The following is a 12826-nucleotide window of genomic DNA, read 5'->3' on the forward strand; positions in this document are numbered from 1 at the left end:
ATGCTAGTAAACAAACTTAGCTTTTGACTTAATCAATGGAAAACAGTTACGCCCTCATGGCCAGACAGCTCTGATTAAAATGTTCTGCTATTAATGTCCGTATGTTTCCAGGACATCCAAGCGACATTCCACGTGAATCGTTTCAAAAGAAAGGGAACGGCCAATTGCATGGGCTGTAAGGCAAGTATTACTCTCATAAAAGGAAAGAGCCAGAGTTTTTTTCTTTGGGGCCATTGTTTGCAGGCTGAATGTTTTAATGTAACTGATCTAAGTCTACAAGAAAACTCGCCCAAACAAAGCTACAGTCTTCTTAGTTTCTGCTCTGTTCAAAACCCACATCAAAAGGCATGCTTGCCTTCTCAAATGTAAGGTAATCAAAGTGATTCTAACTCATTTTACTTTATAATTCCTTGCCCACACTCCCCTATAAATGTGCCAGGATCTAGGTCCACAGCTCGTACAAGATCCTTTGGCTTCTTGGCAGAATTAGTAAGCAGCAGAGCAGCCAGGGGAATTATGATTTGGAAAGACCTAGCCCACAGTGCAGGGCACGGCTGGGTAGGAGAGGTAAATGGTAAGAGAGAGGGAAATGTTGCTGGTAATGGCAAAATTGTATATTAATTTGCCCTTCCAAAATAATTTTTTAAAAAAATCTCTGCGTCATTTGAAGGAGACTGCAATTACTTCTCCCTGCACCAAATGTGAAAAGTTCTATTCTCTCTTTAAGGCATGTTCTTTTTGACTTACTCTTTCTGGAGAACTTACTATGCATCCTGCAGTTCCCAGGCTCAAAGACAAGTCTTCCTTAGGCCCCTCCCTTTCACCCCCACCAGGCAGAATTAACTATTCTCACTTTTGTGTTCTTATAGCATTTACTTTTCTTAAAAGCCCATACCAATGAATATACTTTATAAATTTGTCAATCAACTACTATGATATCAAGGAAAAAATTCTCATAGTACCTTACATATCTCTTGAAGTTTTCTCTCATTAAATTACATGTTTGGACATCTCTTTTCTCTGTAGGTAGGTTTATCTTTGTATCCCCAGCATATCATAGAGTGTTCTACATGTAGTAGTTGTTCACTAAAATCTGGGGTACAGAAGGAAGGCAGGATACTGAATCACCTCAAGTATATCCTGATTCCTCATAGGTTATATGACAATGTAATTATTTCAATAGAAATTTTCAAATGTTTTATGACATAAGCAATTTTCCCTTAATCAACTGACCTGAGATCCAGGGCACTTAGATCTGATTTAAATTCTCCTGAAATCAGGAATGATGCCAAATGCCCGGTTTCTGCGCTGACTGGTTTTCCTGTGGACTACTGAGATTGCTTCCTAACTGATTTCTCTGCCTCTACAACAATCATCACATAACTGCTAGTCATCATCTGTAAATACAGTCTTCTCTGTAACAATATTTAGTGGGTTCCCATTGCTTATAGATAAAAGCCCAAATAATTTTGCATGACAGACAAGGCTCCCCATATTCTGGACCCAACCTTTATTCACAGCCTCATCTCTCTCTCCAGAACTTTCTGTTCATTCTGATTCTAGTCTCATCCAGACTATCTTCCTTATCCTCCATCTAGGACTATTCTTAAATTTCCCTTTAGCCATCTTAATTTTCAGAGAGGAGTATCTTTCCCTACTCTTGGTTTCATGAGGAGGAATTTTTCCTAAGCAGATCCTTGGGTTTTCTATGCTTTTACTCCTTGGTAGATTGGAGAAGAATAACTGGATTTGCCCACTCAGTCTCTCTCTTCTTTCTCTTGGCATCTTCCTGCCTGCCGGAAGCCTGACATCTCCCAACTCCTCCAGGGCTCCGTCCCTGTGGGTGTATGCGGTGGGGTGGGGAATGAAGGCTTACTGTGGAATTCTGCCTAATTCTGGGGAGTCAATAATCCCACTTGGTCAACAGTCTAAAAGCCATGTCTGCTAACTTGTCCCCTAACTAAAAATGATATTCTGAGTTCCATCAACTACTTCTTTTATTTCTCAAAGTGTTTAGAACTTGGATGAGGAAAAGAGGTGCTATTTATTGCAGCCCCTCAGAAACCCTAACTCAATCTGCAAAGTCCAGTTCAAATGTTACTAATTCCTGAGGCCCTTCCTAACTCCCTCAGGCAGTATTAATTATTCATTCCTTTGTAGTCCCATTATTTATTTATTTTTCTACATATCCTTTGGCAGTTTTTAAATTCTGCCTTGCTTTAATGAAAGTTTCATCTACTACATTGTAAACTCTTTGGGATAGAAACACCCACACCCCTCTTAGACAACATTCTGGTTTCCATAGTGCCTCATACTTAGAAGGTAGTTCAAATAAATGATTGTGAAATAAAATTAGAAGGTACAATGCCTAGGGTCTATACCTTGGGACTAGCACAGCTGAAACGACATGAATAGATGGGTTGTTATAAGGGGACTAAGTATCACACCTCAATGCTACTGATGTGGACTGCTGAAAGTGGAGATGACAGCCATTTAAGTGGTCCCTGGTGTCCTTTTACAGGCCTTCACTATTGGCCTTAGTGGTGGTCAGAGACCAAGAAAAGAACACGCTGAGTGACCTGGGTGGGTGCTCACACATTGCCTTGTCCATCTGGATTAAGTCTGCAAGAGTCCAGATTCTTAGGAACTTGAATAGCCAATTTCAGTTCAGCTGTCTTGTACTTTTAAATTGAAGCCTTATTATTTCTCAGAATTGGACGCAGCTGCAGTGACAACGTGTCCTGGCCACTGGGGAGAAAGACGCGAACAAAGGTTTACACTCTTCCCCTTGCTGGAAGGATGTCCGTGAAAGCTATTATTTCCTCCAGTTGAAATAAATAGGGAACTATATGACTGAAGTAGAAACCTAATTCTGTTCTCTCTGAGGTGATGGATATGTTTTAGCAGCTAACTTGCTGTAGGCCAGGAGTGACCTTCATTCACCACAAAGGTTATTTAAGTTATTAGAATAACTGACTGCCATTATCATGTATGAGACAAAGGAAGGGTACTGATTATTTGGAATCTAGTAATGGTATTTAATCCAATTTCTGACCAGCAGTTGGGAAAAGCGATACATTTTTATTTGATTATCTGGCATCTTTTCCAAAAGATAATGTGTCCAATCTGATCAAATTTTCACTGTTACTAAATCCTCAGTGAGAAATATGGTGACAATGTCATGGGAAACCTTCTTTCCTCCGGTGTCAAGTTTCCATGTGGAGGGCTCCATTAATGTGACACATCTAGCCCCTTGTCCTTCTCGTCTCTATATATAGAATTGAGTAACCTGGTTGCTGGTGACTAATGTCCATGTTTCTTGATTGGATAGGACTAGTCTACTAAAAGTCTCTCAGTGAGGAGGATTTAGCATCTCTTTTCGTTTTTCTCTATGGACCAGTGCCAGTCAGTGATATTAGTAAAATTGTTTCTGTAGACCTAAATTTCTCCTCTGGTTGGCTGTCTGAGGGCTGAGGTAAGCAGGCAAACCCATTTGGCCCTCACAATAAGTCATTATCTTCAACTACTTCATCATTAATAAAAGTGATATTTTGATCTCCATCTGCATAACTCCACTGTTCAACTCTCAATTTGAATCTTGTCCTGTCAAGAGTGAGTTATAATTTACTGGACTTGCTCAAGCTCCAACACCATGAATTACAATGCAGTCATTTCTGTTTCTGGCATTCATTTTGCAGCAGCATCTAACAAACTTGAACCTCTGGTTCAAGTTTGAGAACGTGATCTTATTTTTTAGACACAAATATGGCCTTTTCTGAAAGACAATTTTTTCTTAATGTCTTTACAGCTCCTTAAAAGGAAACAACAATTGCCACAGATTTTAAAAAAGCTTATTAAAAATGGAACCCAAACAAGGGAGCTTATGAATTTCTGGGTTGCAGTGAATGACTTCATGTAGTGAAGTCCACTCGGCCAACTGACTGAAGGCAGTTTCTTATTCCTGTAGGGGAAGTAGTGGCTACGAAGCACCCACCAGGTGCTGGGCACTCAGCCAGGCGAGTTGGATATGCTCACTTAATCTGCTCACCAACCCTATGATAGAGATATTATCATCCCCATTTTACAGTTAAATAAATTGAGGCATTGAGAGTAAATCTCATGTCTGAACAGGGTTTCAGAGACCTATTAGGAAATTCAGAGCCTGCACTCTGCACTCTACTGGCTTGTCTCTCACTAGGGTGACCAGGTGATTTATCATACAAAAACCAGGACATTCTTGCAAGTGAAGGGGTCATCATTAATAATTATTCTGGGATGACAAACATCAATATAAACCAGAATTATTTAGTTTTGGACAAACCTGTACATATGATCACTCTAGGGTCTCAAACTCATTTCTAGCAGATGTTTAAAAACAGATGCCAATTCTGGATATTTAGAAAGGGGCCTGAGTTTGTTCACTGTTCCTTTGTTCACCTCTTCCTGGCTTAAAAAGGCTTAAGACTCACTTGTTGCCCCTCCCTGATTCTTGAGATCCAGTTTCTAGCTCCATCTAAATAAATCACAGCTGTTTGTTATCAGAGCTATTTCTTCCTCTAGCCACACAGAGGGATGAAGCTCCAGGGAAGGATTAGATCATTAAGCAAAGGAAAATAGAAACAACAGTACAACAGCACCTGCATAAATCCTGTAGGGGGAAAAGATCAATTTAAAGTTTTTCTCATGTTCTAGCATATCCTTGATGGAGCTGGATATAAATGCCTTCTACTTTTCTCTCTTATAAATAAATGTCCCATTACATTCTATCACTTAAGCACACTGGAGTGTCGTGATGAGGAATCAGAGACAGTCAAGGCCCAGGGGCATGGGGGCGGTTAACCTCATTACCCTACTCTGTCGAGTTGGTGTGAAACAGCCACTTGAGTTATTCCTACTGCTGCCACCAAGAGTCATTTGACATCAATAATCAGTGCTACTACTATCATTCTAGTAAATGGGTTACCCTAATGTTACATAGAAGAGTGTGGCACTCTAAGGACTGCTCTTAAAATCCTGATTCTAATGTGCAAAGAACTAGTTTGTGCATTGAAAATTATCGCAAGAAGAGGTGTGTGGAAATGCCCATTTCCAGTCCTCAGCTCTTCTTACCAGTGTGTGCTCTAGGATCTAGCAGGATGGCTCTCAAGCCTAGCATGCTCCAGAATCACCTGGAGGATCAGCTAAAATACATGCTGCTGGGCCCCACCCTCAGAGCTTCCGATCAGTAGGTCTAGAATGGGACTTGAGAATGTGCATTTCTAACAAGTTCCCGGATGATGCTATTGTTGCTGGTCCACGGACCACACTCTGAGAACCAGTGCCCTAGCATAAAGCTGTAGGGAGTGGAGACTTTTCACCTGTGAAAAGAAGTGAAATCTAAGATGTGCCCCCTGGAATAAATTAAGATGAAAGCCCATGGAGTAGGACTGAAATGTCCCTGTTATATTTCTAACAGTCTATTGAAGTCTGACTAGGAGTCAGCAAACTTTTTCTGTAGAAGGCCAGATAGTAAATATCTTCAGCTTTGCAGGCTAGATGGTCTCTGCTGCAAGTTCTCAACTCTGCCACTGTAGCATGAAAGCAGCCAGAGACGGTGCATGAAAGATGGAGCATGGACACGGCTGTATTCCAATAAAGCTTTATTTACAAAGATGAATAATGCAATGGATTTGGCCCACAGGCCATAATTTGCCAACCTCTGAGTCTAACTAATGTGATAAATATGATTCATATATTGCAACATCTGTTAGTATGTTGAGCCCAAGCATGCCTATGATCAATGAGAAACCAACCAAGCTGGAAACCTCTGTCAGCCAAGCACTGACACCTGTTTTAGCTGCACGTGATTGGTTGACTATTGCCCGCACTGGAAGATATGCACTCTTCTTGCAATTCAACCCCTACAACCGTTTAAAAACCAATGGCTCACCACTTCATCCTAATTCAACAGGGGTTTCACTGCACTGCTGGAAATTACGTACATTTAATGTATTCTCTACTTGGTACATTGCCTAAAAGTCAATAAAAGTCAATCCTGTGTATCAGGATCATTGATTGAGTTATCAGTTAATTCATATTTCGTTTTAAATTCATTTTTTCTTCTCCTTATTTCCAAAAGGGCCCACTGGGCTGTCTTTTCTCACAAGAGGTTTACGTTGGTGGCCTGAAGATAAGCTCTCATGATGGTTTTTGCTAAAGAACTAAGCTCGCTGATGCCCTGAAGAGGAGGAAGAGAAAGACAAATGTATTTGATGGGGAGAGGTGGAAGCGGATGAGATGGGGAGGAAGTTATCCAACTCCTGGGACAGGCAGAAAAGACTCGCAACATCCCTGATGGTCAGTTCCCGGGTCTCTCCTTACTTGTCCTGTCAACAGCATTTGACACAGTTGGCCATTCCTTCCTCTTGGAAATATGTTCTTTGCTTGGCTTCCAGAGAGCATTCTCCTCTGGTTTCCCTCTCACTTCACTAGCTGCTCCTTCTTTATCTCCTTTGCTGGTCTCTCCTCTGATAGAAGGACTGTCTCGAAGCTCAGTTCTTGGTTCTCTCCTGTCCTGTCCTCTCCTCACACACTACCTTGGTGATCTCATCCACTCACATGGTTTCATATACTGTCGACACACAGACAACTTCCATATTTATAATTTGAGGCCAAATATCTCCACTGAACTTCAGTCTCACATAACCGTGACCCTCTCGACGTCTCCACACATGCTATGAGGCCTCTCAAATCTGACATGTCCAAAGCTAAGTTCCTGATATTGTCTCATCCCTGCCATCCCCATCCCCACAGTCTTCTCCAGACTGGAAAATGGAAACTCCATACTTCTACTGATCAGCCTCCAAAACCTGGAACCATACCCCATATCCAATTTGATGGTAAATCCTGGGCTTCCCTGGTGGCGCAGTGGTTGAGAATCTGCCTGCCAATGCAGGGGACACGGGTTTGAGCCCTGTCTGGGAAGATCCCACATGCCGCGGAGCAACTAGGCCCGTGAGCCACAACTACTGAGCCTGCGCGTCTGGAGCCTGTGCTCCGCAACAAGAGAGGCCGCGACAGTGAGAGGGCCGCGCACCGTGATGAAGAGTGGCCCCCGCTTGCCGCAACTAGAGAAAGCCCTTGCACAGAAACGAAGACCCAACACAGCCAAAAATAAATAAATAAATAAATAAAACATAAATAAAAAATAAAGGAATTCATTTAAAAAAAAAAAAACTTGCCTGGTCTACCTTCATATCATAGTTCAAATTTGACTACTTCTCAGCTCCTCAACTGCTACCACTCCTAGTCTAGTCACCATCAGCTTTTGCCTGGATTAGTGCCATTTTCTCTTGACTGGCATCTCTGTTTTCATTCCTGCTCCCAATTTGGACGACTCTCAACTCAGCAGGTACAGCGAGTCTATTGAAACATACAAGACCACTCATTCCTTTGCTCAAAACTCCACAAGCTCCCATCTCCCAAAGAGTGAACGTGAAAGTCAGAGGTCTTACAGTCCTTGCTGGCCCTGGCCCTTGTTTCCTCTTTGGCCTCCTCCCCACTCCTCTCCTACTCTTCCACCCACGTGGTCACACAGGCCTCCTGATGCTCCTCAAACATGCTGCCCACATTCCCACCTCAGCGCCTTTTTAATGTTGTTTCCTCTGCTGGAAATGGTCTCCTCCAAAACATCACACAACTTGCTCCCTCATTTCCTCCAAGTCTTTACTCAGATGTCCCCTTTTCAGGAAGTCCTCCCCCTACTCTACTGAGAATTGCAGCCCCTTCCCTGCACTTGCCTTTCTGCCTTCTTTGCTTTCTCTCTCTCCCCCGCACTTATCACTATGCAATACACTATGTATTTTACTTGTTTGTTCTCTGTCTCCTTCCACTCAAATGTAAGCTCCTTAAGGGTGGGATCAGCACAGGCATCTGGTCTGAGGGGGCTGCTGTGAAGTGCACTTTGGGGTGCTGAGTCGGGGCTGCAGAGCCCTGGGCACGGGGATGCCAGCTGCAGCAAAGATACCGCTGGCTTTACTCGGCCAGGCAGCACCAGAGCCTTCCACCCTGGAGGGACCAAGCAGGCTTGGGCAGTTGTTTTTATCAGTGGTCACCTTGGCTGAGGGAGGTTAAAAGGCTCTTATTCAGTTTTCCAGGTACACCGTAAGCATGAGAGAGGCGGGTAGGGAGAGAGAGAGGACAGTGGGGTGGGGAGAGAAGAGAGGAGAGGAAAGAGGGAGAGAGGTGGGGGGAGAGGCGAGAGAGAGAGAGAGAGAGAGAGAGAGAGAGAGAGAGAGGAAGAGAGGGGTGAGGGAGGGAGCGAAGGAGGGAGGAGGGGAGGGGAGAGAAGGGGAGAGGAGAAGGGTAGAGGAGAGAGGAATACAGGGACAGAGGAGAGGAAGAGGGAGAGAAGAAGAATGAAAGGGGGGGGGGAGAGGGAAGGAGGGAGGGGGGAGGAAGGGAGAAAGAGAGAGAGAGAGAGAGAGAGAGAGAGAGGGTGGGAGAGACCTAATAGATAAAGATTGAATTTACCAAAACTAGATGGAAAGCGGGCTTGGAATTGGATTTATTTGAATTAAGGAAAATTGTTATTATGTGACATTTCCTACATACCTAAGTTTATGAACAATAATTCATACTCAACAGTTCTTATTACTTGAATAATGGAAATAAATAAATCAATGGAACAAAACAAACCCTGCTCCACTCAAACCAAGAAAACAGGATAGAAAAATGGAAATACAGGGTATAATGAACTTTCCACTTCTCCCCAAACTCCACCATGATTTCATAATAAATTCTGATGTGAACCAGAGTCAATATGCACTTCCTGTGTTCTCCCTTTGGGTGGACGAAATGCTGCTAATGAGGAAGGGTTCAGCTCAGATCTTTCTGATGACCAGGAAAGCTGACTCTTCAATCCTCATCCCTCTGTTTTAGCAAAGGTGCACCTGTTTTTCCACCCTGCCTCATTCCGCCAGGAATTGCCCACAGAACCCCATGTGGACCCAGAGACGTCAAGGCTCATTAGCCAACAAGAACTGTTGATTCCTCTGCCTGGGATTTAGGACTTGAGTGTTTGCCTGCCGGGTTGCAGCATGTGGGACTCTGTGAGGCTTGTGAAATCTGGCCTCCTTGCAGAACAGGGACAGCCTGTTCAGTAAGGGCAAGAGTGCTTGCTGCTTCAGCGATGGATGCCAAAAAAAAAAAAAAAATCTGCATGCTTATTTGGCCAGTGTTAGGGCATAACATCTCTATTTTTCTCCTATTTCTCAGGGCTTAATGATCTTAAGCTGAGGGTTCAAGTTAAAAGATTTTTATTCTGTTAAAACTTATGACAACTTTATTACTGACATCTTGGGAGCACTACTTCTAGTCATTTTCCTAGCCTATATGAAATATAGCCTTACATCCACTAGTTTAAATGGCTTGAAATGATCCAAACAGTATTTTCAAAGGATGGGCAAATTATTTTAAATCCTGGGAAGGGGCTCTGAAGGGTCCTATGACAATTGCCCTGGCCTGACCCATCTCCAGTGAATTAAAATCTCAGCCTGCTTTTTTAAAAGACCCCTAGAGAATGAGATACCTTATCGTCTCCAAATATATCCTACTGTAAAATTGTTGATTATGGCAGAAAAGTACTCAGTCAGCACGAGTTTTCCCATCTATTTTATGTTTATCTAACTTTCTAAAGTTAGCTATGCATTTCTACTGAATGGTTGATCCTAATCTAGACTGAAAAGCAGCCATGGGCAATTATCACTTTAGATAAGTGCAGAAAAATCAATACTTATTTCTTTTTCTGTGTAAATGGAAATAATGAAGCCATGATGGCATTGGCTGCTACAAAAATGTATATCCTAGACTCTCTAAATCCACAAGATAGAAATGATTTGACAACAAGCACAAGTCAACAGAAATGCAGTCAAATTTCCAGAATAAACGTTTTTATGCCCATGACAGTTGGAAGTATGCATGATGGTCTTTACCTGTACACGTTCCTATTTATTTATCCTCCCTGACACTATGTATTATTGTTTTATTATGTGTCCTTTCTATATAGCTTTTAGTTTCTAAACTCTTCTATTACATTTTTACGTCAGGCTGGAAACAAGAGTTAAAAATAAGGCCAGAAAACCATATACTGATGTTTACAATAAAAATTTATTGAGCACCTACCTACCTGCATGTGCCAGGCACTGTGCTAGATTTGCAGGATGACAAAAGTGAGTATGACTCAGGCTCTGCTCACATGGAGCTCACAATCTACAGGTGATGGGGAGGAGGTGCAGGCAGACAACCACTCTACCAAAGAGGCAATACTACAGCACAGGTTTATACAGAGTGCTGTGGGAACGGGGGTTATGTGGTGAATAACTGAGCCTAAGAGGATCACGGTGTGTGTGTGTGTGTGTGTGTGTATGGTTTCTGACAGTATTTCAGAGAAAAGAAGATTTTCAAGCTGAGACTTAAGAGTGTAGGTTTTTGCCAATAAGTAGAGTTGGGAGAGGTTGGAATTTCAGCAAATGTCAAAATGGGACAAAAACACATCGAACAGGGTATGTCCTTTAAGAGAAACTGCAAGTAGCTTGGAATGGGTGGGACATAAGGTCCACAGGCATTAGGAAGGAGACGAAAGCTAGAAAAACAACAAATGAGAAGATATGGAAGGTCTTCCAGTTAGTGAAACGAGGAAGAGACTGAGTCCCACCAAGAAAGTTGCCATCAGAAGAACCTATTAGTTCTGACCAGCAACAGTAAATGTTGCTGACTTTGAGACCAAAATGCCAGTCAAACATTTGCAACCCAAATCTTTCTAATCTGAAAGGAGATCTCAGCATTCTTCCCTACATGTAAAAGAACCTAAGAGTCTTATCAGAATGGTGGACAGTTACCTGTTTCAGACTCATTTGTTTACAGGAACTGTCCCAGTCCCTGAACAGAGAGTTCCAATGTGGAATGGGGTTCCTTCCTAAAAAAGAGAGAGCTCCTAGCTTGAATTGGAAAATAAGCCAGATAAACAAGACAGGCAAATACCAAGAAACAGGTTTCACTAAAATTTGTTCTACTCCTTCAGTATTATTCTTTTGACTCCTTTATTTTCTTGATTGACAGGGTGACTTTTCATTAACAAGCATGGCAAACAGTTCAGTGTCACAGCCAACTTCTGTCAAGCCATTTTATAAAATGAAGAGAGGGCAGATGTTTAAACTGTAATTGTCTTCTTCACACAACCTATCCTTTGAAGGGAAAATTCTTTAAAAGGCAGAGAAAACTTCAAACAACACATTCAGTTGAGAGCATCTGGAAAATGGCAAGTTATCACAGTCCAAAGTTAACTGATCATGAATTTGGTATTTGTATTTTGGATGGTCTTCTACTTGATTGGTTGATTCTACCAGTAGTAAAAAGTCTGAATGATTAGGCTGAACATGTCTTGGATTAGGCATCCAAGGAAGACAATGAGATGTTCCTGATATACATGTAACCTGCCCAGAGGAAGTTTAACATCCTTTTTAGGTCACTTGATTTGAATCCAGGGCTGTCAGTCTCTGAGAATATAAATTCACTGTTTCTTACTTCCAGGGCTCCCTGGATGAAGTTCTGCTATGACCTTTAACTTACAGAGTTGTTATTTATCTCATGGAACAATTATGAGCTCAATGATGGAAAACTTCATGTCATGGTTATCCCAATGCATTGGATGATGGTGCAATGATCAAAAAGATGCCAGTGATGACAATTGAACGTCCCTTTGCCTTCCCAGCCTCCTTCATATATTCTCAGGCATAGGATGACAAAGGGAAGTCCACGAGTCACATGAAGAAAGACTGTAGCCATGGGCACACGATCAGGAGCTCCTCTGTTTGTCTCCACCCCTACCGCCCATGCCACCACCCTGTCCTACTTCCTCCTCATCTTGTTCCTGTGAATTCCTCTACCATCTTGCCACTAACCACTGTCCTCCACCCAAAGTTCTGCTGATGATTATTCCCAGCTGAACCAATATTCATCCCATGTCTGACATAGAGTTTGTGTTCAAATAGTTGTTGAATGAAATAATGACCCCCAAACCCTCCAAGGTAACAAAATTTTAGGGGAGTGTCTTTTTGAATGAAATAATGCTTCCTACGTGGGGTGAAAAGAGCAAGGGTTTTGGAATCATATCAGCCTAGGTTTGTACCTGTCTGTACCACTAACTGGATATAAAACAAGGGCTTAACTACTCTGAGATGCCATTTCATCTACTATAAAGAAGGAAGATAATAATTCCTACTTTGAAGGGTTTTTGTGACTATTGAAAGAGACAGTATATATGAAAATGCTAGCACAGTGCCTGGAATATACTTGGACCTCAATAAACACTCATTTCTCTCTTCTCTGTCTTATGTGGTATTATTAAGATGATAAATAATAGGGAGTAATTAATCTCTGGTGTGGTTGGATGTCTTAGAAGAGATAAACAGCAGTCACACGGAGGGATAGTGTTAGGAATTTGTAAAGGAAATGATTATTTCTATGGTTAATTTTCTTGGTTGGGGTTTAAGAGGAAATTCATGTTGTCCATTAATTATACTTACCAATTGGGTCTAATTGGCAACTACCCCAAAATGAATAAAACAAGCGGGAGTCAAGAGAGAAAAACGGCAGGCATCCTGTCAAAAAACAAAATCTTTGAAATTTCTACAACCCAATGGTTGGATTCACATTTTATTAAAGCAGTCCAATCTCCCAATTTATAAATTTACACATGTGATGGCAACCCAATTGCATATTCAGACCTATGCAAAGCATCAAACAGCACTCTGTACCAGCTATGCCTTGTCTCATTGCCCCCTCAGAT

The 12826-nt window shown here is 42.0% G+C and overlaps 1 protein-coding gene across 13 annotated transcripts in view; it reads right to left on the reverse strand.

Moving 5' to 3' along the window:
* Positions 1 to 12826, reverse strand: part of TRPM3 (transient receptor potential cation channel subfamily M member 3) — a 941238-nt gene that overhangs the window by 192160 nt on the left and 736252 nt on the right. For 7 of the 13 annotated variants that reach the window (XR_009503681.1, XM_059924890.1, XM_059924887.1 and 4 more), the window contains exon 7: positions 12564 to 12638. The exons of the other annotated variants lie outside the window; for them this stretch is intronic. Coding sequence is in view for 6 of the 7 variants with exons in the window: in XM_059924890.1 (XP_059780873.1) it covers positions 12564 to 12638 (75 nt within the window). In the remaining variant the exon portion in view is untranslated. The remainder of the gene's footprint in view (positions 1 to 12563; positions 12639 to 12826) is intronic. 13 annotated transcript variants of the gene reach the window in all.

This window comes from Balaenoptera ricei, chromosome 6, assembly GCF_028023285.1.
Source record: "Balaenoptera ricei isolate mBalRic1 chromosome 6, mBalRic1.hap2, whole genome shotgun sequence".
In the NCBI taxonomy this organism is placed as follows: domain Eukaryota; kingdom Metazoa; phylum Chordata; class Mammalia; order Artiodactyla; family Balaenopteridae; genus Balaenoptera; species Balaenoptera ricei.